The following is a 27,891-nucleotide window of genomic DNA, read 5'->3' on the forward strand; positions in this document are numbered from 1 at the left end:
ACATGTTGGTCCAGAGGTGGGGTTACCCACAAGTGGATCTGATGGCATCGCGCCACAATCACCAAACGCCCCAGTATGTCCAGAACGCGAGATCCAAAGGCAGTGGCGGTGTATGCTCTCACAATCGCTTGGCCGTACAGCCTCGTGTATCTGTTTCCACCGTTTCCGCTGCTCCCTCTGTTGCTAAAACGGATCAAACGAGAGTCCGCCACAGTCATACTAGTGGCGCCTCATTGGCCTCGGAGAGCTTGGTTCTCGGATCTCCGCAGACTACTCGCAGACGATCCTTGGCCGCTCCCGCTACGTCCGGACCTGTTACAACAGGGTCCGTTCCTTTACCCCGATTTTAGCGCGGCTGCGTTTGACGGGTGGCTGCTGATACCGCCCTCTTAAGAAGAGAGGGCATTCCAGAATCGGTTATACCAACCATGTTACATGCTAGGAAGCCAGTTACGGCAGCTCATTATTACAGAATTTGGCGTGCCTATATAGGTTGGTGTGAAGCTCAGAAGTTTCCGACATCATCTTTCAAGTTATCCCGTCTTCTGTTATTTCTACAGACGGGGTTTGATGGAGGACTGCGTTTATCTACACTAAAGGTGCAGGGTCTGCTTTGTCAATTTACTTTCAAAGACTGTTGGCTCTATTGCCGTCTGTACACACCTTTCTGCAATGTGTCCTCAGAGTACAACCTCCATTCATTCCACCTACAGCGCCATGGGACTTGAATCTGGTTTTAGATTTCTTACAGTCTTCATATTTTGAACCCTTACAACAAGTGGATGTTAAGTTTCTCACTTGGGAAAACAATTTTTCTCCTAGCCTTAGCTTCGGCACGGCGTGTTTCAGATTTGGGTGCCTTGTCATGCAAGCCACCGTATTTGGTGTTTCATGATGACAGAGTGGAACTTCGGACGAATCCCGCTTTCTTACCAAAGGTTGTGTCATCTTTTCACATCAATCAACCAATAGTAATTCCTGTGTTAACAGGAGATTCTGGAACTTTGGATGTGGTACGCGCACTGCGCGTTTATGTATCCCGAACGTCTACAGTTCGTAAGATGGATATGTTGTTTGTTCTCTATGATGCTGCCAAGATGGGTTGGCCAGCTTCTAAGCAGACCTTGTCCAGATGGATTAAATTGACCATACGTCAGGCTTACCTTCATGCTAGGTTACAGCCGCCTACATCAGTAACAGCTCATTCCACACCGTTCTGTGGGAACTTCATGGGCAACTGGTCGTGGGGCTTCTACGACACAGCTTTGCTGTGCGGCTACATGGTCATCGGTACACACATTTGTGCGCTTTTACAAGTTTGATACGTTTGCGGCATCAGCATCTAGCATTGGCCGCCTAGTGTTACAGGTGCCAAACAGCTCTCCCGCCCACGGGGGAAGCTTTGGTGCGTCCCAAGAGTACTCCAGTGACCCCTAGTGGATGAAAAAGAAACTAGGATTTTGGTACTTACCAGGTAAATCCTTTTCTTTGAATCCATAGGGGGCACTGGACGCCCACCCAGAGCAGTTTTACCTGGTTTGTGGTAAGTTCAGTGGATCTTCTGGTAACACATTCTCACCGATTTGTTCAAATTTTACAGTTCTATCGGTTATGGTGTCAACTGTTTAATTGTCAGTTACGTTATGTGTCAACTTTATTGTTGTCCGTTATGTTATAATGTTATATGTAATTCTCCATTGTCGTCCTCTCTATCGCTCCTTTTCGGCTCAGTAAAAAACACTGAGGTACTCTGGGAATATGGAGGGGAGGAGAGTTACTAAATTTAAATATTCAGTGCCTTGTTCTGCTAAAGCCATCCATATCCCAAGAGTACTCCAATGCCCCCTATGGATTCAAAGAAAAGGATTTACCTGGTAAGTACCAAAATCCTATTTTTGCAAGGTCCTCACGATCTACTGCTCAGGGGGGAAACTTTGGGACATCCCCACAATTTTGAAGTTGTGCCAGTGTTCCCTAGTGGCTGACAGAAAAAGGAGGATTTTGGTACTTACAGATTAAATCCCTTTCTTGGAAGCCATAGGGGACACTGGCTGCCCGCTCATCACTGTTCTCTTGCCTTCCTTGTTGTTCTGTTGTGTTTAATTGTTATATGCTCTCTTCCCTCGTATAGTTTCTGTTCTTTTGTTCCCGTCTCCTCATGGTTAATTCATAACTGAGGGATGATGGTGGATAGAGGGGGAGGAGCCTGTTTCACTTCTTAGATTATTTAAAGTGCCAGCTCCCTGTAAGCCACCATCGTCACCCCACAGTCTTGAAGTTGTGCCAGTGTCCCCTATGGCTTCCGAAAAAGGTATTTATCGGTAAGTACCAAAATCCTCCTTTATATTGCGTCACAAGGGATCTGCAGCGCCCAATTACAGAGTACGTAAATGAAAAATGGGACAATAGTGACTTACAGCTGAAGACCATATAGGACAAGTGCAGGGTAAATAAACACCTACATAACTATCGGGGTAGCAGAAAACCCATGGGATTTGGTACCGTCGAGGATGGTTTAAGTAAGAGAAGGATAAACACGAGGGTTGAGGGCCCTGCTTGTGAGAGCTATGCTTATTATCTCTAATACACTTATACACCCAGAGTCCTGTATATAAGAACTGCACTATAACGGATTATTTAATGATTCCTATAGTACTTTATTTACCAAAATAAATCTCTATGCCGCATTTCCTACTTTTCTACATGAAAGTGACTCTGTCTGCTACATTGCTTGTGACCCCCAGCAATTAATGTTGTGTGTTAGTAGATATTTTCTCAAGAAGCCTTTGTAATACTTAAGTTGGGCAAATGAATGAATTAAATTGTGTGACTTACTTGTGCAGTTGCCTGTTAATTCCCTTAACCAGCAAGTCATACTTTTACAAGTGGAGCGGACTGTGACAAAATGTAACAATTCTGACTTCATAATTAAATATAATTATGCAATTTCCGATTGTAAATATACTGTATTTTGAAGGGGATATTGCTTAGTATATCAATATGGAAGTAACATGGCAAATTAGATAACACGAAGTGTTAAGGACGTAAGTGTCTTTTTTCTTTTCTTTTTTTTTTTTAAATGATACTTGCACAATGGTAATATGTCTAACGCTAGTATAACTGTCCAGTTACTTCATTTTTAGTCTGTGATCCAAACCAATCGGCTCATTTTCATTGATAGGTTATATGCAGGTATCTGGTTGTTGATATCCTATAGCCATTTGTGTGCAATGGCCAACCAAATTCATATCCCATCATGTGCTCTGACCTCGGTATGACTGTGTTGGAGATTGCACCATGTACAGGTTAATATTGCTCAAAGTAAAAGGCGTACTTTGATTTTTATATACACTTTGTCTGGGTTGGTCTCCATGTAGAGTGTTATTGAAAACTTGTTTCCAGTTATTTATACACAGGCAGTGCATGGCTGCAGCATATAGATTAGGCTTATTGATCCGTATGATGAGCTACCTGCTAGTGTAGTGTGAATGCAAGGTGAAGGCTGAGTGTATGGAAATAGACCATGCTCTGTATTTGTAGCCACGCAGCGACCAGAATCCAGTATTTGTCGTCATTACTATTGGCACGATGTGACTGATCTGGCTTCCTGTTAATATAATGAGGGTTATTAGTCCTGTCAGTTCTTGTGTCACACAGTCTTGACCTGAAAAATTGATACTGCAAAGCAATGTGCCATCTGAGATTAAGGGATCATCTGAACGGAGTGCCATAAAAACGCTAAGAGTGCAATGGAATAAATATCAGGGAAATTATCAAAATCATTTGCCCCTTTGTTTAATTGATGTAATATGTATTTTATTTTGTATCTTAAATTAATTATGACAGGATTTTGTTTTCTTATTTATTGAAGTTGTAATAATTAATAAATGTTCCTATGTTCCTAATGTAGGTTTAGAATTACTAGAACTACAGAGTAAAGCACAGGACGCTTCGTGTCTTCCTGCACTCAAGGTGTCTGACATTGAGGCATCCATCCCACATACAGATCTGGAATTGGCACATGCAGGTTATTAATTAGTACAGAAAAAAATAGTCTTGCAATAATAATGTGCAACATGACTCGCCTGGGCATTCACTTCCATGTGTGCTCGGAGTCTCTTGCCACTGACCAGTATTGATATTGTTACAGAAATGTATTCTATATACAGATGCGTCCTCATCGCGCCAAATGGCCCTTCTTGGTGTGACATGCCCCGTACGGCTCGGCTTGTCCTGTGCATCTTTTTGCTCAATATGGTCTCTTAATTGCAATGCGATGCAACAAAACCTCTTCACAAGACTGCACTAATTAATATGATGTGCAACATTTGCATATCTGTGTGTGGCTAAGTCTGATTCTTTATACGACATGCTACTATGGAGCAGCTGTGTCTTTGGTTCATGACAAGTTCAATTCTGCTTCGTATACAGACTCGGTCACACACAGATATGCAAGAGTCGCACATCATATTAATCTGTGCAGTCTTGTGAAGTGGTTTTATCCCATCTGATTGCAACTAAGTGTATTAGGACACATCTGTAGGTGTGAAAGTAAATGCAATCATTCCATTCCTCCTTGTTGCCATACATTAAAGCTGATTTAGACCTACTCTTTTATATTATTCTTTTGCCTTCTTATTGTCTTATGAATTATCTCAACCTTTTTTATTTCTCAGAGCAACAGTAGTAATGCAGTGTTTATGATTAACAGGCTTTATTTATTAAGTTATACACATACACACACACACACACACACACACACACACACACACACACACACACACACTAGGGGTTATGTTTATGCGGAGCCAATTAATATACTGATTGTGGGAGTAAACGGGAGGTCCTGGAGGAAACCCACGCAGTCGCGGGGAGAACATACAAACGCCACACATTTAGGGCCTAGGTGATAACCAAACCCAAGACCTTTGTGCAGGCAGTTATGCCAATCACTACACCATCCTTACACATAGTAAATATTTTGTACAGCAGTACAAGCCATTAAATGTGTTGAATGGAAATGTTACATACTGTACTTATTGTCATTTATTATGGAAGACCTGCTTTCTTTGTATTTATTGTTCCATTTTCTTTCTTTCTTTGTAAACTGACTAAATGTATTAAACATTGTATACTATAGGTGAGGTTCCTGTGCAGTACTGTGCACAGCCAACAAATGGCATGGTGTATTTCCGAGCAGTCTCCAGCCTAAACACACTTCCTGAAGAGCTGAAGCCGTATGTGCCCCTTTTCTGCAGTGTTGTCACCAAGTAAGTGCTTTGTTGCTTAAGGTGCTCTACTCTGGAAGGTTGTTCTCTATTTATATGACCAGATTTTTTTAAGCACCAATTTCTTCTTCCATAACAATTTTGAAGTCACTTAGCCTCTCACCTATGTACATGTCCTTAAAATAATATGATCATTTTGAAACGTCATCCGTTATTACATATATAATTTTCTTTATATACAATATTTCTTCAAGCACAGCTTTTTATTTTTTCCTCTGTTGCAGAGCAATGTGGTCACTTTCGAGAACCATCCAATAAAGTTTTCCTGTGTCGCCCAAGATTATTGTAATAGTGCTCTTTTTTTGGCGAGGGCATTGATTACTGTGAAAAGTGACACACTGCTATTCCTGGCAGGCTTAGGGACTACGTCTATCCCTGTGTTTGCTGTCACTCTCCTCTGTTCAGCAGAGAAGCGCATTTCTAGGCTTACTCCAGGCAGTGTTTAATATAGTGGTAACAACCAGATCCTGTTGTGGTTACGGGCGCCAAATGGAATGAAGCCATTGATGCCGGCCCATTGTGTATCCAGTCATGTGACTGGTCTCTGGGGATTTTTTTCCTGTTCTGAAAAACATTCCTATTGAAAAGTTTTATTCTTTGCTGATTAACAAAGTTTTCTTTTTTTGTTTCTCTGCAGGATGGGTTGTGGTGTTTATAATTACCGAGAGCAATCGCAACAGATGGAACTGACAACTGGAGGGATGTCTGTCTGTCCGCACATCGTACCTGATGACTCCAATTTGGACACTTACGAACAGGTGAAAAGTTCTCACTGCAAATAAACTATAGGGACATCACTTATTTTGTTCAAATGACATCAACCTGTAAGTCCCCAACTGCAGTATCCTGGTGGAATAGTGAATCTCTTAATTGTATTTTTCCGAGTAAGAGTGCTTAACATTCTGTGATTGGAAAAAATTATACAGATGTGTCCTTATTTAGCGTTGCCATGATGCGTATGCATGCGCACACGCATTGCAGCAACGCTAATCCCCACTATGCAGCGCGCGCTCACGCCAGCATCTTTGCCACACAATGCGTACATACTGTATACCGCCGGAAAGTCGCGAGACGCCTGCCGTGATGCATATACCTCGTGGCAAGGCTGAATAGGGACACATCTTGTAATTCACCTTTCAGTATGTGTAACTTATTTATTTCCCCCTCACTTTTTTCCCACTAGGGTGTGCTCTTTTCATCACTGTGCCTAGACAGAAATATGCCTGACATGATGAATCTGTGGAGTGAAATATTTAACAGGTATATACATCATTAAAGGGTTTTTTTTTTTTGTTTTTTTTTTGTTTCAAAATAAATTCCCTTATAGGTTTTCGTGCACTAGTTTGCTCAATAGCCTCACATTACTTCATTCTGTTAGTGACCCTGCACCTTCCACTACCCAACTCTCTGTGACTATCCACTTTCCGTCATTTCCATTCTCATGTGCATTACTTGCTCATCTGCTGCTGCTGCTGCTGAATGGAGTTCAATAATCTGGTCACAGGATGTACTATCCGAAGCTACCTCCTAAGCAGAGAACACCCAAGACAAGCAGGAGATATATTTATTTTTTTAATTTATTTTCTGTTCGAGTGTGTACCCAGCATTACAGTCTGTGTCCTGTTAAAAACTAAGCAGGCTGGTTACTATGCTGGTTGCTATACACAAAATAAAAAAAACAAAAAACAACTGTATTGAAAATCTCTATTATACTTTAGTCAACGGACAGTATGACAAATATTTAATCAGGTACAAAAATATAGCGATGAATTAAAGGAAACTCTCTACAGAAAATAAGAAATGTGGGGACCTTCTATATTAGTCTGTATATATATGGATGTGTACACCAGGTCTATGAACGATTTTGTTCAGACATATCAAGTCAGCCCTGCAGCACCTGACTGTGTGCGTCCGACTGTCCTATACTGTATGCCAGCCGCGGGAATGGTAAACGATTTCACAGCTGGGCTGGCAAATTCAAATGCAAGCCCAGTCCCAGTTGGGATGTCTGGCCAGATATATTGAGTGGGTGATTGGTATATGTGTGTGCTTACCAAAACAGTCCCTCTGTATCGCTGGATACGTCGCTGAGTGTGCACCTAGCCTAAGCTTCCCCCAAAATGTAAGAACTTTGATAAAAGCAACCCCCCTTGCCTATAGCTTAATCTCTCGTACTGCTGGGCTTTTGGAACAGGAGCTTGAGCTCCTGACTGCCTGTGCTCTCCTTGTCTGAAACCACAGTACCCCCATGAAGGAGACAGGCAGTCTCTTCTTACATGTGAGTGGCCATAATCTGCGCCCTTCACTAGTAACTAAGGGGGGAGATGTAGGAAGAGTTGATAAGTGTCAGAAGCGCTATAACCAGCACTATTTGACACTTACACAAACATTGGTATGCATGAAAGCAAATAACGTATGGAAAAATCACTTCTATAAATTGTCTGCAAACATCTAATAATTATGCTGTTGTGTGACACCGGAAAATCATTCAGTTGTTGTTAAAAACATTAAGCGCACTTTTGTGGAAACTTTTACTGGAAATCCTGCTTAACTCATGAAGGTTTATGCACATCCATATCTGGTGCTCTGCCATAACGGATACAAAGACTCTTGTTCACAGCCATCTCTGGTGCCAAATATCCTTCTTCACTACCCTCACCCTTTCTCCATCTTTATGTTGTTCTTACATCTGCTATCTGGTCCGGCTCGCAACTAAAACTCTTCTATGACATCTAGCACTTATGGGGGAGATCCATCAGCCTATCATAGATGCAAGAGGAGGTGGGAACTGTGTCCCAATTAGCATATGCTGACTTAACTATTGCCAGCAATCCCATATTTCATGTTTCTTTTCCTGTATTGAATCTGTTATAACCAATTTACTGTATTCTGTTGCACTTCTGGATGTGATAAACCTAGTAAGGCAGTATAGCAAGTAATTGAATATTTTATTACTTTTTCGGCAGTCCTCATTTTGACGATGAGGAACGGTTACAGGTGTTAGTGCGAATGATTGCACAAGAGATGTCTAATGGGATACCGAGTTCTGGACACCTGTACGCCTCAGTACGTGCAAGTAGAACACTGACCCCCGCAGGAGAAGTTCATGAGCTATTCCATGGAATGGATCAGGTAATCTGGTTACACATTAGTAATGCAATTCCCTGCATTGGGGTTATTTATGGCTGGCTGGCAGAGCTGCTGAGGCATTGGGAAATACTCTTGAGTGATACCACACCCCAATTTGCTCGGGTGCCTTTAGTTGCCCTTCAGTGTTTTGGCAGCAAGATGGTGTTGCTTGCAATAGAGACAACGTATTCACCTACTGATGACAGAAAGATACATACTCCCACCAACCAACTTCTATGTGAAGGGTAGGCATAGCGTTATGGACAATAGTACATATTAGTGGCTTCCCTTGCTCGTTTTAATCCCCAAGTAAACACTAGCCCATAGTGTATGTTGCACTTAAGCGGAAAAACATATTTTTAGTCACACTTTGCCTACTAAAAAACAAAGCACATAAATGTACCACATGTAGTAAAGGCAGATTGTAATGAATACTTGAAGCCTTAAATAAAGATAACTGGCGCATTACTTTAGGAGAATGAGTTGGTAAGAGGTTAGTGCTTTATGTGACATTTGCACAGTGTGCATCTTCCTGCCTCGCCTATATAGAACATAGAGTCCATGTCACCTTCGAATGCACTTGGCGGACAGTATCCCAAAGTGGTTTGTGCTGTATAGTGTAAATGAGGTCCCTTGCTTGCATGTGTGAGATCATGTTAATGTCTATAGAGTATCTGTAGCTGTTTTGTTGCAGCTTGAACATTCACTTATTTTTTGCCATGCTGACTACTTCTATTGAATGGTGTTCTCTGACATTTAGGTCAGAATGATGAAAAGGATTGCAGAGATGTCTGATTTGAGTCCATTATTACGAAAGTTATCACGTATTCGGAAGTTCCTACTACTGAGCGACAGCATGAGGTAAAAGCCCAATATTTATGTGTACTGATTAATCTGGTGGAATGGTGAAGCCAGGTCATTATAGGAGGTTTCCGTGCCAGACACTGAACAGTGTAGGGTAACTGAGGTCGGTCATCGCATATGTTGAGCACAACAGTATGGGTGTATCTATAATGGGTGCTGGGTGTGAGGTGCACACAGGGTCCTAGCCCCAGGTGTGCCCACGCAGCACATCCTGCACTTATAGACTATACTTACGTTCACACTGAGCACTGCAGAACTCTCTGGCAAGATGATGTTGGTGTCATTTTCCCTGTGAGTTTCCTATCTACATATGACTCCGGAACAATGGCATAGTCTACTCTGCAGTTGCAAGAAGGTGGCTGCAAGAAGGCAACACTAGGGCTCCTCACTCTCTCTTGAATTGTCCCTGAATAACAGTCAGTCCCTGGATATCTGTGATTGTTGCTGTTTGCTGCATGTGCTACTTGTTCATATACATTTGGAGATTTTTATGCAGAACAGGATGTTGCGATGTTGAGATGCAGTAAAAATACCCGTGGTCAGGAACCCGACTCAAGAATTCAGACAGCCGGCATTTTGCCGGCGCCCGCCATCCCAACACCCTCCACTAATTCCCACTCGGTTGGTGGGGCTACACCACCAACCAAGTGGGAATAAAACCTTCGCTTGCCACCGGTCCTGCAGCACGGAGAGCGCAGTGAGCCTGCAAGGGAACTCGCTGCTGTTAGACAGGATGCCACTGTTTGTATACTGACAACTGGCGTCCCATCTGCCGCCATATCATACCAGACCCGCATTGTCTTACTGTGAGTACAGTGACTGCTCAATATGAAAGTGCTTTAAAATAATTGTGCATCCTAATACATTATTTCAAAGTTTCATGTGTACAAATATTTAAACCAGGATAAAGGGGGGGTGGGGGGGGGTGCACTGTGAGAGATTGAAAAGGTGGTTGAAAAAGGTAGAACACATGGAACATAAATCCATGTGTGATGACATTACTGCACTTTTGCTGCCAAGATGGATGATTCTGGAGTTTCAGTTCTTGTATTGTGTGGAGGGTTTCTGTGGTGTAACAGTGCAGATTCCGGTATTTGTTTGATGTGGGTCCTATGTGATCAAGTGGTTAGAGCGATCTTACCTTAGTGGTGCAATGTCTTATATGGAGCGGTGTTCTTGTGGAGCCCTTATCTATTGTGTTGAGCATCCTGGACAATGTGCCCTTGTGCTTTTCATGCACTTTAAATGTTGTTTTCTTGTAATTAATGGTTGGCTACTGCATCAAAGTGGACTTGCCTACACCGTTGAAATAAAGTGTCCTACATTTTACAGATATTAAATAATACTGGAAAAGCACATAAAATATCGTAGATGTAAATACACTTTGAAAATGCTCACATAGCCTATATATGGGCGAGACAATTCTATCCTCAATCACGATAATGGAGCCAGTGATATTACATTGTATAGAGAACGTATTTTGTGAGAGATTTGAAGTTTGGAGCATTTTAGAGACATTTGATACATATGATGGGAAGGGAGGCATTGTTTTATGATTTGCACTTTAGTTGCAAATGGTTAAGATGATTTCTCAAGCAAGTTTAGAAAGCTGTATGGGGAAACGGTACCTAAAAACTCAGCAAGTTAATACAGTATATATGAAATACTTGCACAAGTTACACTTAATTCTTGTTTACAGGTGTTCAGTAAACGCCACACCCCAGCAGATGACTGCAGCTTCAAAAGAAGTTGAACTTTTTGTAGCAGGAATCCATCGTAGTAAAAAGGAACGCAAAGCGATACGACCTCATATTATCGAGGTACAGAACAATTAATTTATCCTTACCCTTGTTGGCACCAGCTTGTAACTATTCTTTTCACTATATTCCAGAGTACTTCATTGTTAAAACCATACCATTAAATATAAAAGCTATTTTTCATTGTTATTCTACAGATATCATGTGATGCAATTTTGACGGGTTCAGTATGATTTACCGACGGTTATAATCCCGACATCCATTGACCAACGGTCAAAATACGACATTCAAAATGCCGTCATGTTCAAAATACCGACATAAGTTTTTCTCTGTGTTTTTTTTTTTTGCCAATGTCGACATAGATACCGTGTAAGTGTACCGCATGGCGAGCGCCTTCGGGCACTATTATTTCTTTATCATCCACTAGGGGTCACTGGAGTACTCTTGGGATATGGACGGGCGTAGCCGAACAAAGGCACTGAATATTTAAATTTAGGACTCTCCCCCTCCTCCATATCCCCGAGTACCTCAGTGTACTCTCTCAGTGTTTTTTCGGTGCTCACAGCACGAACATCGGCTTGTGGTATAACCACACTTGGATTTTTATTTTTAATTTTTATTTTTAATTTTTATTTTTACACTTAGCACATCCCTTCCCAGTTTCTGGAAAAACATGGGTCCGGGATAGTGCCGCTGCACGGGCAGCGAATGGCGTGTCGGTCCTCACAAAGAGCACCCTCACAGCCACAGACAGCATGGCGTGTCGGTCCTCACAAAGAGCACCCTCACAGCCACAGACAGCTCACTGCTTCTAAAAGAGCAGCCAGGACTAGAGAGCTGGACGGGCTTGCACAGAAGAAGCCCGTCGAAGCCATAGATCACTGGGACGCTGACTGGAGCTGGACGGAGCTTACACATAGAAGCCCCGTCACAGCCAGGACTACAAAGCTGAACGGAGCTTACACAAAGAAGCTCCGTTGCAGCCAGGACTACAGAATGACTCACACTGAAACAGCCATGAGTCACATCAATGAAGACTGGACGGAGCTTACACAGAAGAAGCCCCGTCACAGCCATGACTCACTTCACTGAAACTGGACGGAGCTTACACACAAGAAGCCCCGTCACAGCCAGGAGTTACAGCGTCGCAAGGAAGGTAGGCTGGGGAACGGGGCGGTCAGCGCAGGCTGCCGCCCCGCTATGTAGGGGTTAACATGCCTCGCGCTCATACTGAGCTCCGTCCGGCAGCACAGCAGGGGGAGCTCAGACGCGCTATGCCCAGCCGCTACGCACAAGGTGAGCGCTCCGTTCGGCCGCAGCTTCGCCCGGCCGCACAGCACGCGGCTGCTCTCCCCACTCAGACACAGCAGAGCAGGGGGAAAACCATACTTATCAGCCGCTCCGCACAAGGTCTGACAGAGACGGTGAGTGCTCCGTTCGGCCGCAGCTTCGTCCGGCCGCACAGCACGTGGCTGCTCTCCCCACTCAGACACAGCAGAGCAGGGGGAAAACCATATTTATCAGCCGCTCCGTCCGGCGTCCGTGTTTCCCAGCGGTGGAAAGCGCTCCAGGCACGCCGCTGCTCTCCCCACTCAGGCGCCCTCACAACGGCTACAGCAGACCTCCGTGCAGGTGATGACAAAGGCTGTCGGCCGCCGCAGCTCTCTCAGTCTCAGTACAGAGACGGTGGGGGGAAGAGACCCGGTGGAAGCTGCCAGGTTAAATATATGTATAAGATATTTATAAGGATGTCCTGACAGTAATGGGCTATTAAATCTATATTACTGTCTGTGATGTAGCAGTATAATAGGCTTTTGAGCCTATATATTAATGGCTGTTATTAACATTGTAAAAAGGCTATTGAGCCTATATTGATGCTGTATAAATATATTAATGTCTGGAATATATATATATATTTATTCATAGCATGGCAAAGGGGCCATTTTAACCATGCTTCCTGTTGTTTTCCAGTTTGTAATTCTGGAACATTCCTGCCCTACATCTCTAAGCCACCAGAGGCGCAGGGGTGTTAGTGGGAATTTTTGGTCAGCATAAGTTAGCCATGTAAACTGTATTTCTACATAATTCTAGAACATTCCTGCCCTACATCTCTAAGCCACCAGAGGCGCAGGGGTGTTAGTAGGAATTTGGTTCGGGTTTCATATGCCCATGTGAACTGCTTTTCACATAAAGATTACTCTGGTTTCTCTTCACAGCGAATAAATCTTTCGTTTTTTACTAAAGATTTCCGTAGAGAGAAACAACCATGAGTTTAATATTAATATGCTGTTCAGCAATAAAATATATATATGACATGATAACGTCATAAGGCGTGCAATGGCTGTCCGTTACCTATTGTGGTGTCTGTCTGCATAGCGAGTAAGGCTCTAGCGCAGACTAAAAATAATTTTCAAGTCCTATTTTAATGGCAATTCAAATAAACATCGGAGTCTCGGAAGTTATTCCGCCAGCTCTAACAAAAGACAGTCTTTCCACAGGGCCAATTTCCCTTTGGGTACCATAGTGTTTATTTAACTGGTCTTATAATTTAATGCACGATTCTATGTCAAATCTCACACCGATAACTACGAGTGAGAAGGGTACATTAGACCAGCACTCAGATAGTGCAGGGTTGTTGCCAACATACATTGCTAAATTACAGTGAGTCAATGTCTCCATTGTTACACTTAGTAGACTTTGACCACTATTTAATCGTTTCCAAGATGACGCCATCCGCCATTGGTAAATGCGTCTGTGTCAAACATTATAAAGACCAAAGAAACATTTGGGTCACTAGACTATGTATGGAAACAATGACATTACTGTTTAAAGAAGCTGCAGAGTATATCTGTAAAGCTTCTTCTAACGACGGTACTTCGATTATCACTTTTCATCGTCGCTAGTTCAGCACGACAAGGCCACAGCTTGTTGGTCCTAAATTTGATATTCAGCCATTACCGCATCCAGTATCAAAACGGAATACTTGTGCCGGCGTTTAATCCCTTTAGACTTCAGTTTTTCAAGGCGGTGGTACAAAACACTCACGCCTTGTAACGACAGGACGCTACGGTCAGCAAGCCAGTAGTTTGATGACCTCTTTTCCAATTGTGGAAGCGCGTCTTTACATGTTACTTTTGCGGGGTTTCCAGACTTCAACTCATGGAGGTCTCAGCTAGTTACAGATTAAAGGACATGACTGCCTCAGTCGAACGGTTTGGCAGGTAGCCATTTAGTCTCTGCTGGGTTTCAGCTGTCTTTATAATACAGGCAGTAGTACAACAACAGAGTTAGGGTTGCTTATTCCCCTCTGTTTGGGGTAACAAAACCATACAGCTCCGTCGCAGTTTCAATCAGCAAGTCACTTACTGCAGTTTGAAAATGGATTTGCTGCGGTTAGTATTGGCAGATTGGAGCCACAAAATTGCACTTGATCTTCACAATGCAGATATACCCATTCCGGTTTGTTCATCACAGGTTTTAGCGTTTGCAAATCGCCACAACCATTAACCATTTCAGGTCTACCGTTTCTTATACTCTGGTATTTACCAAAGTGATGTTGGAAGATGATAGTTCATCTCACATAAGAACTCTGTCGCAACAGAGTTTCTCTATCTTAGATGATCTGCTCATAAGAACTCTGTCTCAACAAAGTTCCTCTAACTTGCGCTACTAATGTATACTGCGGTGGCAGATCACGTTCAAAATACAATTCCGTCTAAACGATGTCAATTCCTAGGTAAGATTATAAATACGGTAAATCAAAGCATTTACCTACTACACCAGCAAGAACAAATGTACATCTAGTAATTAGTGCAAATCACGCACACCAACGGTACATTGGTGTATTCACCTAGTTAAGATAATAATGCGTTTTAAAGCGATTTAGTTCGCCGCCCTTCACTCGCGGTTCCCACAGAGGGGCGAGGGTGTATAATACTCTGGACGAGAGTCGCAGAGGTTCAGGAGTTGTAGTTTACAAAAGATCAGCGACAGAGGTTCTAAAACACGATAGATTGCTGTCGATAAATGTCCTGGAACTACGTGAATTTTACAATGCACTACATGCTTCGCTTTCAGTCTGACCACGGGCAGTCAGACAACGCAATGGCAGTTGCATACAGAGAACAAAAAAGCCGCATGGCAATGCGGCAGGTAACTCCAATCCTCAATGGCTCAGAACACCATTATGTGAAAATGTCAAGAGATTATTCCGTGAGTGGACATCTGTTAGACAGATGATCTCACCCGTCAGAATTTGGATCCTGAAAACTGGACATTAAATCCAGAGGTGTTTCATATGTGAGTCCACAGAAGGGGGTTACCCTCAGGTATACATGATGGCATCTCGCCACAATTACAAAAGCTCAGTATGTGTACAAAACAACAGATCACAAGGGCAGTGGCGGTGGAGTCTCTCACATTCATGTGGTCATTCAGCATCGTGTATCTGGCTCCACCATTTTCCGCTGCTCTCTCTCCGTTGTCAAAACGGATCATAAGACAGTTCGTCACAGTCATACTGATGGTATCTCATGTGTGTCGGAGAAGTTGCTTCTCGAATTTCCAAGGAATACTTGCACACGATCTTGGGCCGCTCATAATACGTCCAACCTGTTACATCAGGGAACGTTCTTTTACCCATAGTTACCTATGTACCTATGTACCGCAGCTGCGGTTGATGGGGTGAGGGTTCACACCGCCCTCTTAAGAAATAGAGCATTACAGTGTCGGTTATACCAACCAGGTTACGAGCTAGTAGACCGCTTAAGGCAGCTCATTATTACAAAATTTCGTGTGCTTACATAAGTCGTAAACCTCGGAAGTTTCCGACATCATCCTTCAAGTTATCCGTATTCTGTTAAACGGGGTGGTATGGAAAACTGCGTTTACTTGCACGGAGGGTGCAGGTATCTGTGTAGTAAACTTATCTTCAAAGACGTTTGTCTTTATTGCGTCTGTACACACCGTTATACAAGGTGTCACCAAAGTTCAGACTCTATTTATCTCACCTACAGCGCCAGGTGGCTTGAGGTTGGGTTCAGATTTCTTACAGTTTTCATATTTTGAACCCTTACAACAAATGGGGATTAAGTTTCTCACTTTGGAAAACATTTTTATTCTAGCCTTGGCTTCGGCAAGGGTTTTGTTTTCATATTTGGGTGCCTTGTATTCCAAGCCACCGTATTTGAGTTTTCTCATGACAAAGCAGATCTTCGGACGAATTCCGCTTTCGTATCCTTCACATCTATATACCAATAGTGGTTCCTGTGTGGACAGCACATTCTAGAATTCTGAATGTGGTACACGCTTTACGCGTTTATATATGTCCCGAACGTCTACAGTACGTGATATGAATACGTTGTTTGTTCTCTATGATACTGCCAACTGGGGTTAGCCAGTTTCTCAGCAGACATTATCCAGTTGAATAATAATAATGACTACAAGTCAGGCTTACTTTAAGGCTAAGTTACAATCGCCTAAGTCAGTAATAGCTCATCCCACAGGTTCTGTGGGAATGTCAGACCCAGCGGGTCGGGGAGCGTCTACGACGCGGCTACATAGCCTTCAGTGCACCACGTTTGTGCACGTTTACACGTTATAATGGTGGCGCCATCAGCATCTAGCTTTGGCCTGCCTACTGTTACAAGTATCAAACAGCTCTCCCGCCCACGAGGGAAGCTTTGGTACGTCCCAAGAGTACTCCAGTGACCCCTAGTGGATGATAAAGAAAATAGGATTTTGGTACTTACCAGGTAAATCCTTTTCTTTGAATCCATAGGGGGCACTGGACGCCCACCCAGAGCAGTTTTACCTGGGTTGTTTTAAGCTCAAGGGAGCTTAGGGTAACAAGTTTTACTTGATTGATATTAAGCTCAGAGGAGCTTATGTTAACACATTTTCACCGATTGGTTCAAATTATAAAGTTCTATCGGTTATGGTGTCAACTGTTTAGTTGACAGTAAGGTTATGGGTCAACATTGTTGTTGTCCGTTATGTTATAGGTATTCTCCATTGTCAACCTCTCTATATCGTTCCTGTTCGCTCAGTAAAAAACACTGAGAGAGTACACTGAGGTACTCGGGGATATGGAGGAGGGGGAGAGTCCTAAATTTAAATATTCAGTGCCTTTGTTCGGCTACGCCCGTCCATATCCCAAGAGTACTCCAGTGCCCCCTATGGATTCAAAGAAAAGGATTTACCTGGTAAGTACCAAAATCCTATTTTTCTCTGGCAGGGTCCACAGGTTATCCACAGGATAACAATGGGATATGATGGAGCGACAGCGGATTGGCATCAAACGATCACAAGCTTTCAGTCCTCCCAGGATGTAATGGGCCCGTCCATATATCCCCGCCCACTAGCTCAGGCAAATCCGTTTTTTTTTGTTTGGTGCGGCAGAAGCCGGACCATGGTCAGAGGGTTGCTGTTCTTGGCAGCCCTAAACGTTCTTATTTTATTTTTAGTGTCTTAGTTTGTTTTTGAGCGATCTTTCTGAACAGCGTCTTATACGCATATTGGAAAGAGTCGCTCCAACAACTCTCCGCCGGGTCGCAACAACACTTACCCATGTGTACAGTGCTGTCTCGACGGGCATCTGTGTCGGATATACTAGCAGGTCCAGCAGACATTACCAGGCTGTGGCCAGAGCACGGGAAGAAGGTAAGGCATCGGTTCCACGTAGTCTGGGAATACGGACAAAGCCGCACTGTATTGGGAGGAGAGTACCAAACAGTAGCTGACGCGCCGCCACCACGGGTGTTCCAGCGCTAGGCTTTAGGGATCATAAGTCACCAGGCTTAGTATGAGGCTGCGATCCCTAGGGTTGACGTCAGCGGTGGGGAGTTAGACACTCTCCTGGTCACCCCTCCCCTCAGTTCATGACCAGTTTCCGCGAGTCTCCCGCCATGAACTGTTGCCTCACTTCTGTCTCAGACGCTACCATGAGGGGTCTCAGTCGCAGCATAGGCCGCTGCGTCTGTGTTCACTAAGCGCTCCCGCGAGGAGACCCGGTCGCAGTACAGGCGTCTGTATGACCGGTGCGTCTGTATGCACAGTGCGTCTGTGTTAACTTAAAGTTCCCGGAGCGGCAGTGTACACTAGTAGCGCCTGGATCCACTCGGCTTTTGCTAATGTATTGATCGATCTTGGAAGTGAGGTGAGTCTCCCTGTAGTCCACTCTGAGTACGGGTTATACAGCACTAAATTTCTATCTACGTTTGCAGTATGAATAGTTAAATTTAAGTGCCTATTGCATACGAGTCTGTGTACATTACTGGTTTTCTTCGCATTGCGTCTGAATACTTTAAGATCTGTATAAAACAGTAATTTGTACTCCTACAAAGTTTGAAATGTGTTTGTAGTCGATTATGTGCTCATATGACTAATACTGTATATAACACGTGACTGACTGCTAGTGTGATTGCTGACTTTAATATAGATTTGTCAGTTGTTTCTTCTGGTCCTCAATGATGGTGCATGGGTAGGGACAGATTGATATCACTTTAGAAGGTTAAAGTGATTACAGTCACAAATTGTGTAGTACACTTTTAAAGTGCTGACGATTTATCATGTCTAAGAGCGGCAAAGGTGACGAGGGTACACTCACAGTAACACCAACACTCATATCATGTTTGTCTTGCAAAACTGTATTATCCTCTCAGGATCTGGTACAGGAGGGTTTATGTGCAAATTGTTTTGTGTTTTAGCAGATTACAAGGCAGATCCCTGTTCAGCGTCAGGTACAGATAGATCCACCTTGGGCGATGTTTGCACAGACCTTGTCCAGTATAGCTGAACAAGTAATTCCTACAGCTTCGCTACCAAGAATGGGGTACACTAATAACCCATACATGCAGCTCCCTACCTAGGGTATATCATTTCCCTCACCAGCTTCTCCAAAAAGACAAGCTGAAATAACAAGTGTAAGTAAACCATCAACTTCACAGGCTATACAGGATGATTCATCAGACAATGAAAGCTCTATATACTCTAGCTGAGTTTATTAGAGCAATAAAGGCCATTCCATCCTTAGAGGATTCAGCGGAGCCTGTGTTAAAAGCCAAGGTACCTGTGTTTAAAGCAGGTAAGACTGAGTTTCCAGGGTCAGACCAGCTAACGGAAATCATGGAAGAGGCTTGGGCTGCACCCAGTAAAAAAAATATAGAATTCCCAAAAAATGGGATTTCAATTCATCCTTTTCCAGCTGGGGACTGTTTAAAATGGAAAATGGCTCCCAAGGTAGATACGCATGTCATTCGATTAGTGCGAAAATCTATATTGCCTTTGCCATCAGTGTCATTGGATGATGTAACGGATAGGAGAGTGGATGATTTTCTGAAAACCATATTTTCTCTGTCTGGGGCAGTCATAAGGCCAGCCATGGCTTCAGCTTGGATGGCAAAAGCAGTTGATGCCTGGATAGAGGTACTGGAAGATGGACTTTCAGCACCTTCAAGGGAGCAAGAATCATATATTGCTCATATAAAACAGGCTGCAATGTTCTTGGAAGAAGCAGCATTAAATATGGGCACTATCGCCTCCAGGGCATCATCTTCAACAATAGCTGCTCGCAGAGCAATTTGGTTACGTACATGGAAAGCTGATTCAGAATCTAAGAAGGTTCTGGAATCTTTGCCTTTTACTGGTAGTATTCTGTTTGGTAAGGAATTGACAGACATTCTGGAGTCAGAAGCAGACTCCAAAAAGGTAAAATTTCCTTCAACTTATAACCCCAAACACAGGGGTCCCGCTTTTCGGCCCTTTGGGTCATAAGGAAAAGCAGAAGGAAAAAGTGATTGTAGGCAGCCCCAATATAATAAAATTGGAAAGATGAAAAAGCAATGGGCTACCAGAACGCCAGCTTCCAAACCAGAGAATAAACCATCAGCCTGATGGTGCAGGCCTCCTCCTGGGGGACCCTATATGCCTGGGTGCAAGAGGTGGTATCTCTAGGTTATGTTTTTCTCTTCAAGAAGCATCCTCCTCGAAGGTTCTTCTGCACCAGCCCGTCTCGGGTAGAGACGAAGGCCAGGGCTTTACAAGAAGCAGTTCAGAAATTGCTTCAGTCAGGCGTAGTCAGTTCAGTACCCCCTGCACAACGGGAACAGGGGTTTTACTCCAACTTGTTTTTGGTTCAGAAGCCAAATGGGTAATTCCGGCCAATTCTCAATCTCAAAATGCTGAACAAATACATTTGGGTCCCACGATTTCACATGGAGACATTACGCTCCATAGTTTTGGCCATGGAACCAGGGGATTATATGGTATCCCTGGATATTACCTACATGTTCCTATAGCACTGTCCCATCAGTGCTATCTCAGGTTCGCTATCCTCCAGCAGCATTTTCAGTTCCAGTCATTACCGTTTGGGTTAGCCACAGCACCCAGAGTATTTACCAAGATCATGGTGGTTATGGCAGCTTATCTTCGCAAGCAGGGGATAAGAATTTTTCCATACCTCGATGACCTGTTAATCCTAGCACAATCACAGGAATTGCTCCTGGATCATCTCAAACAGACAATAACATGTCTGCAGTGGCACGGATGGCTCATAAATTGGGCAAAATCGTCTCTAGTTCCGTTACAACGCATGACTCACTTGGGAGCTGTACTGGATTCAAGTCTGCAGAAAGTATTTTTACCTCGGGACAAGATAGCTAAGGTACAATCAAGGACTCAGTAGTTGTTACACAGTCAAACAATATCAATCCACACAGCTATGCGACTGTTGGGTTTGATTGTGTCAACATTCGACATGGTGGAGTATGCACAATTCCACTCCAGACCTCTGCAGCGTCTGATTCTAGCCAGATGGAATGGAATACATCAGACAATAAAGAAAGACTATGGTACTTTCACACAAGGTAAGAAAGTCATTAGCATGGTGGCTACAAACCTCCCATCTAGACAAAGGGGAGACCCTTTTGGATATCAGATTGGGAGATCCTGACAACAGATGCCAGTCTTCAGGGCTGGGGAGCAGTGTCTGGAAAATTATGGTTCCAGGGACAATGGACCACAGAAAAAAGTTGCCTGCCAGTCCAGAGCCGCTCGGACAATGTAACATCTGTAGCGTACCTCAACCATCAGGAACAAACGCGCAGTCAAACAACAATGAAGGAGGTAAGTTGCATACTAAAATGGGCAGAACTCCATCTTCCAGCATTGTCTGCCGTATTTGTTCCGGGAGTCCTAAACTGGGAAGCGGACTTTCTCAGTAGACACGCCATTCAAGCAAGCGAATGGGCTCTACACCCGGAAGTCTTTCAGACTCTGGTAGACAAATGGGGTTTGCCAGAGATAGTTCTCATGGCATCCCGTCTGAACAACAAAGTGCCCGCATACAGGTCAAGAACAAAGGATCCCGGAGTGATCTTTGTGGACGCCCTGTCAGTAAAATGGGACTTTCATCTGGCGTATCTGTTCCCTCCGAACATCCTGCTACCCAGGGTAGTGAGGAAAATATAAGAAGCAAAGGGTGCCGTGATTCTAATAGCTCCGGCTTGGCCCAGAAGCATTGGTACACAGATCTGCAGAGAATGTCGATGGATGCTCCACTTCTGCTCCCTCAACGTCCAGTTCTACTAATGCAGGGTCCTTGTTATCACAGGCATCTGGATCTACTATCGTTGATGGGGGTGGCTCTTGAAACCTCTATCGTGAAGTCAAGAGGATTCTCACAACAGGTAATTCAAACAATGGCCCTCATTCCGAGTTGTTCGCTCGGTATTTTTCATCGCATCGCAATGAAAATCCGCTTAGTACGCATGCGCAATGTTCGCACTGCGACTGCGCCAAGTAACTTTGCTATGTAGAAAGTATTTTTACTCACGGCTTTTTCATCGCTCCGGCGAACGTAATGTGATTGACAGGAAATGGGTGTTACTGGGCGGAAACACGGCGTTTCAGGGGCGTGTGGCAGAAAACGCTACCGTTTCCGGAAAAAACGCAGGAGTGGCCGGAGAAACGGTGGGAGTGCCTGGGCGAACGCTGGGTGTGTTTGTGACGTCAACCAGGAACGACGAGCACTAAAATGATCGCACAGGCAGAGTAAGTCTGGAGCTACTCTGAAACTGCTAAGTAGTTAGTAATCGCAATATTGCGAATACATCGGTCGCAATTTTAAGAAGCTAAGATTCACTCCCAGTAGGCGGCGGCTTAGCGTGTGTAACTCTGCTAAATTCGCCTTGCGACCGATCAACTCGGAATGAGGGCCAATGCTCGGAGCAAGGAAACCCTCCTCAGCTCGCATTTATCACCGAATATGGCAAGCCTATATCCATTGGTGCAGTGAAAGAAATATGGACCCGAAATCTTTCCAAATTTCTAGGGTCTTAGATTTCCTTCAGGCGGGATTGGATAAAGGTTTGAAGGTGGCTTCCTTAAGAGTACAAGTATCAGCATTGACTGCATGGTTCCAAAAGAAAATTGCACATTTACAGGATGTGCGTACTTTTTTCCAGGGAATGCTACGCATTCAACCTCCTTTTGTTCCTCCTACAGTCCCTTGGGACTTAAGTGTAGTCCCGAAAGCTCTTCCATTTGAACCACTTAATAAAGTTGATCTTAAATGGTTGACAGCTAAAGTTCTCTTTTTACTGACTATGGCATCAGCTAGAAGAGTGTCAGATTTAGGAGCGCTGTCATGTAAATCTCCTTTTCTGATTTTTCTTATCCAGATAAAGTAGTTCTCAGAACTAGGTCTGGGTATCTTACTAAGGTGGTGTCTAAATTCCACCTTAATGAAGAAATTGTAGTCCCGGCTTTTCAGGTATCGGGACTTTCTGCGGGAGATGCATCGCTGGACGTAGTCCGGGCATTAAGGATCTACATGGATCGTACCAGTGCCATCAGAAAGACAGATTCTCTCGTCATTCTCTACGGATTTCATAAGGGAGGATGGCCTGCTACTAAACAGATGCTGGCAAGATGGCATTGAATGACGATTTCAGAAGCATATTCTCGAGCTGATCTCCCTGTTCCGGCTAATGTCTCTGCTCACTCTGCTCGTAAGGTAGGTCCTTCATGGGCAGCACAACATGGTGCCTTCAGCAGAACAGATATGTAAGGCAGCCACTTGGTCTTCCATTAACACATTCATTAGACATTATGCCTTGGATACTTTTGCCTCTCATGACGCTGAATTCGGGCGAAAGGTTCTCCTGTCCAATCAGGAGCGTCCCCACCACTAAATTGCTTTGGGAATTCCCATTGTTATACTGTGGATAACCTGTGGACCCTGCCGGATAAATATACACTATGGTAAGAACTTACCGTTGATAACGGTATTTCTCCTAAGTCCACAGGTTCCACAGGGATCCCACCCTGACGCACCTGATTTGAGGATCTTTCTACTCACTAAACCGCTTCCTTCTTGTACGGAAGGATGTGCATGTGTGTTCTTCTCGCATGGTTAGGGCTCTGCATGATGCTCCTGCCTAAATGCTTTGGAATACAACTGATTTGCCTGAGACAGTAGGCGGGGATATATGGACGGGCCCGTTGCATCCTGGGAGGACTGAAACCTTGTGATCGTTTGGTGCCAATCCGCTGTCGCTCCATCATATCCCATTGTTATCCTGTGGACTTAGGAGAAATACCGTTATCAACGGTAAGTTCTTACCATAACGTATATTTCTCTTTCATCCACTAGGGGACACTGGAGTCCTAAACAGTAGGGGTGTGAAGCTTGCAACCGGAGGTGTGGCACAATCTAAAATTAGCATTGTCTGCACAGCCGGTTCCTCCCCCTTCACATCCCTCCTCCCTCAGTTTAGAAAATTGTGCCTAGGAGGTAACAGGCACTGAAGGGAGCTCCTGCTCCTTGAAGTTTTATTTATTTATTTATTATTATTATTTTTAGTCATTCATGACTGGCCCAATCCCTCCTAACTAAAAGGAGGGTGCAGGTTTTAAAATACAAAACGGTAAATGCCCAATCCCACCTAAAGGAAAGGGGGTGCAGGCTTTACCCGAAGAAAAAGCTGCGTCCCCCTAATAAAAGGAGGACAAGGTTCAAGATTGAGAGACAAGGATTCCTACTAAAGGGGTCTGCATCTCTCAAGGCACAACTGAGAGTACTGGTTGTTTTAAGAAGCAGCATTAGGTTTTTATTATTTTCCTATGGGGCTTAGTGTGTGCGGACCTTGCTACTGTCCGCAGCGTGTAAGCTGTATGCAGTCCATGTAAGGAGTCCCGCTGTTCCCTTCCCGCAGAAACGCTTTGCTAAGCATAGAGGCCGCTATATGTGATCAGTAATCAGATCCCCACAGCAGTGCGCCAGAGGTCCCGGCGCACGGAGGCAGAGCAGTGAGATAGTGCCGCGCGGCTGAGGTGATCCTTCAGCCGCGTGTGGGGGCGGCCAGCGGGGATCAGGAGCGCACAGTACAGAGCGGGCTGTGTTTTCCCTGTCAGCAGAGAGGCGCCGCTACGGGACCTGTGAGAGCGGTCCCGGCGCGCACCAGCCAGCGGCAGATAGTATTACCGTGCGGCTGAGCAGATACCCTCAGCCGCCGGAGGCGGGGAGCGGGAGGAGAGACGCTGCAGTGAGCACACGGCTGAGAATAATTCCTCAGCCGCAGGAAAGTTCTACAAATATACAGGGCGGCCAGTAACAGCAAGTTAGGCTCCCTTCAGCAGAACAGCCATACAGCCAAAAATTTGAATTGGCAGCCATCTTAAAATTCATGCAGGCGCCAAAAAAATGAGAAGCATGGAGTGCACTATTATAGATTAGTAGCACCTTGTTAAATGGTGAAATGTTATAATGCCTAAAGAATATAATTTGATTATGATTTATTTTCAAAGGAACTCTATTACAAAGAGCCTACAGAAAATACGAGGAAGCAAGTAAAGCTGACTCTAACACCGTAGCTGACTAACAGTTGGGTGAGAGACGTTTGCAAGTCGGCTGGCTGTAAAGACAGAAGAAATTATTTTATTTTGTTTTATTTTTTTTCTTCTGTACAATGTAGAGATATTTCCAGCCCGGCAAATCAAAATACCTTTTGCTTCCATCATCTATCGCAGTCTTTCTCTTCCTAGTTTAAAGGGTGAAAGCGCTGCGACAGTCTGGTAAGGGGTTTAGTCAACATGTCTAAAACACTGACCAAGACCTCCAAGACCTATTATGTTGCATGTAACGGGAGGAGCACGCGGATGGCAGCTCCGAGGTGTGCGATTCCTGCTTAGACAAGGACGTTCCACCTGGGAGCAGTGCTCCGTTTAGGTCATGGAAGAATTAGATAGAATCTCCAATGTGATGGCGGAATCCCGCACGCAACAATCAGGGCTGCGGGATTCTCAGACGATGGAAGACGTTCTCATCAGGTTAACGCCGCCCACACAAGCAGTAACGACTGTGTGCAAGGCAGTTAAAAGGCCTCGTCCTCTTGTACCGGAAGCAGAGGAGGAAAGGGGTCTTCTCATTTTGATACATCATTGATTCTAACCTAGACGCCGATTTCCCAGAAGAGGACACGGCATTCTCGGTCTTGATTCTTTAAGCGAAGCGGTGAAGGAGATCCTAAACTTTAAGGTAGCAGAAGTAAAGGAGCCAAAAGAATTCGAATTGTTCGAATCCCAAAAGCCGCGTTCAGCAGCGTTTCCCATTCCTAAATCCCTCCAATCTCAAATGGTGGACGCTAGGAAACAGCCTGACAAACGTTTTAACTTTTTGAACAGGGTTTCAAGTAACTTACCCCCTACCTACGGGTGTAATGGATAAGTGGGAGACTCCACCAGTAGTGGATGGTTCCCTAGGAAGGTTGTCAAAGACGACAATCTTACCATTACCTAATGTAACGACTTTACGAGGTTTACACAGCCTTAAAGTAAATTTTTGGAGCAGAAACAGAGGCCTACGGTTGTCTACGCTTGAGTTAACAAGGCCAGGGGAACATGCTCTGGACGTATTGTACAGGCTATTGAGGGGGAAAATGGATTGGAAGAAATTACCCAACTGGCGGAACACATTCGAGAATCCGCTTCATACTTGCGTCAAGCCTCTAAGGATATTCGCAGGCTAACATCACGGCCATACCCTTTGGGGGTGAGAGGTCTTTTGGTCCACAGTTGGACAAGTGGATTTCGCAAGCTACAGCAGGGAAGTCCTCTTTTCTACCTACTCCTTATACAAGAGCCACTCCACAGGTTAGGAGAGGTTATTCAGAACCAGCGTTTCATTCATTTAGATCGCCGTCCCTGCTAGCCCGAGGACGCGGTTTCGTTACACAAGTATGTGGGGACAGAGGTAGAGGCCGCTCACAGGTAGCAGCCAGAAAGCGGGATAAACCGGCTGACAAGACCGTGGCAGGACGGTCTCCCGGCGCACCTGGGATCTCCCTTGGTGGAGCACGTCTGGAAGGTTTTCGGGTTATCTGGGCCAACACCGCACCAGAACCTTGGATAAACGACCTAATCTCCCAGGGGTACAAACTGGATTTTCCACAGAGGCCTCACAGTCAGTGTTTTTACAATGGAATTTCCTCGGTGCCCTCAGAGAGCAAGAGCATTACTGCCAGCAATTCAAGAATTGCTACGGTCAGAGGTCATTATTCCGGTTTCCGCCTCTCAGAGAGGAACGGGTCTCTATTCCAATCTTTTTGTCGTGCCAGAGCCAGACGGGATGGTCAGGCCGATACTCTATTTAAAGGTTTGAAACCGGTTTCTAAGGGTCTCCAGATTCAAGATGGACCCAATTCAGTCGGTCATTGCAGACTTAGAACAAGGCAAGTTCAGGGTATCCATGGATGCATATCTGCTATCCCAATCTGGGCCCCTCGCCAGGCTTGCATAAGGTTCGAACTGGTGACGGATCACTACCAATTCAGGGCCTTGCCGTTCAGTCTATCTTCGGCCCCAAGAATTTTTACAAAGATCATGGCACTCATGGTTGCAGAATCTAGATTATTGAGGGTCAAGATTAGACCTTATCTAGACGATATACTAATAAAGGCATCCTCTCGGGAACAGTTGATCAAGGATGTTCAGACATCTCATCAATTTCTCATTCAACATGGCTGGATTGTGAATTTCCAGAAATCCGATCTCATGCCTACTCAACGGATTCAATTCCTCGGTCTCATCTTGGACACGGTACAATTGAGCGTATTCCTACCAAAGAACAAGGTCCAGGACCTACAGAGGTTAGTGGCTCAGGTACTGAGGTCACAAGTGGTTTCTCTACACCTCTGTGTGCAACTTCTCGGGATCATGGTGACGTCTGTTGAAGCTCTCCAGTTCGGCAGACTTCATTCCCGACCATTACATATGAACCTCATTGCTCAGGGAGCAGGGTCACACTGGCTTCTACATCGAAGAATACAACTTCCACCGTGCATACGAACCTCCTTACCTTGGTGTTCGTTGCACAGGAATCTCGCACAAGAGATTCGGCATTTGGGATTGGAGGATCCTGACAACAGACGCCAGTCTCAGAGGTTGGGGTGCCGTCTTAGAGAACGCTACTGGAGAGCGGCCTACCATGAACATTCTCGAACTAAGAGCAGTTTACAATGCACTTTTCTTAGCCGAAGACCTACTCATGGATTGACAGGTGTTACAGGAACATAAAGATGCAGTCTGACAATGTCACGATGACGGCGTACATAAACTGTCAAGGAGGAACAAGGTGCAGGGTGGCGTTAAAGGAAGCCACACAGATCTTGTTGTGGGCTGAAAGGCGAAACATCATCCTCTCGCCAGTGTTCATTCCAAGTGTGGAGAACTAGGAAGCAGATTATCTCCGTCACCAGGACATGCATCCGGGAGAGTGGTGCCTACATTCACGGATTTTTTACATGGTGGTGAGGAGATGGGGTCTACCTCAAGTCGACCTAATGGCGTCTCAGCAA

The 27,891-nt window shown here is 44.5% G+C and overlaps 1 protein-coding gene and 1 non-coding gene across 2 annotated transcripts in view; both read left to right on the forward strand.

Moving 5' to 3' along the window:
* The window catches only part of PITRM1 (pitrilysin metallopeptidase 1), a 189,158-nt gene that overhangs the window by 137,172 nt on the left and 24,095 nt on the right, over window positions 1-27,891 (forward strand). Inside the window, exons 15-21 of the mRNA XM_063922149.1 lie at window positions 3,911-4,027; window positions 5,141-5,270; window positions 5,926-6,046; window positions 6,472-6,548; window positions 8,255-8,420; window positions 9,178-9,278; window positions 10,981-11,101. Of these exons, the coding sequence (XP_063778219.1) occupies window positions 3,911-4,027; window positions 5,141-5,270; window positions 5,926-6,046; window positions 6,472-6,548; window positions 8,255-8,420; window positions 9,178-9,278; window positions 10,981-11,101 (833 nt within the window). The remainder of the gene's footprint in view (window positions 1-3,910; window positions 4,028-5,140; window positions 5,271-5,925; window positions 6,047-6,471; window positions 6,549-8,254; window positions 8,421-9,177; window positions 9,279-10,980; window positions 11,102-27,891) is intronic.
* On the forward strand, window positions 13,233-13,353 carry LOC134931293 (U5 spliceosomal RNA). The gene has a single exon (XR_010179078.1). It is a non-coding gene; the product is annotated as a U5 spliceosomal RNA (small nuclear RNA).

Source organism: Pseudophryne corroboree, chromosome 5 (genome assembly GCF_028390025.1).
Source record: "Pseudophryne corroboree isolate aPseCor3 chromosome 5, aPseCor3.hap2, whole genome shotgun sequence".
In the NCBI taxonomy this organism is placed as follows: domain Eukaryota; kingdom Metazoa; phylum Chordata; class Amphibia; order Anura; family Myobatrachidae; genus Pseudophryne; species Pseudophryne corroboree.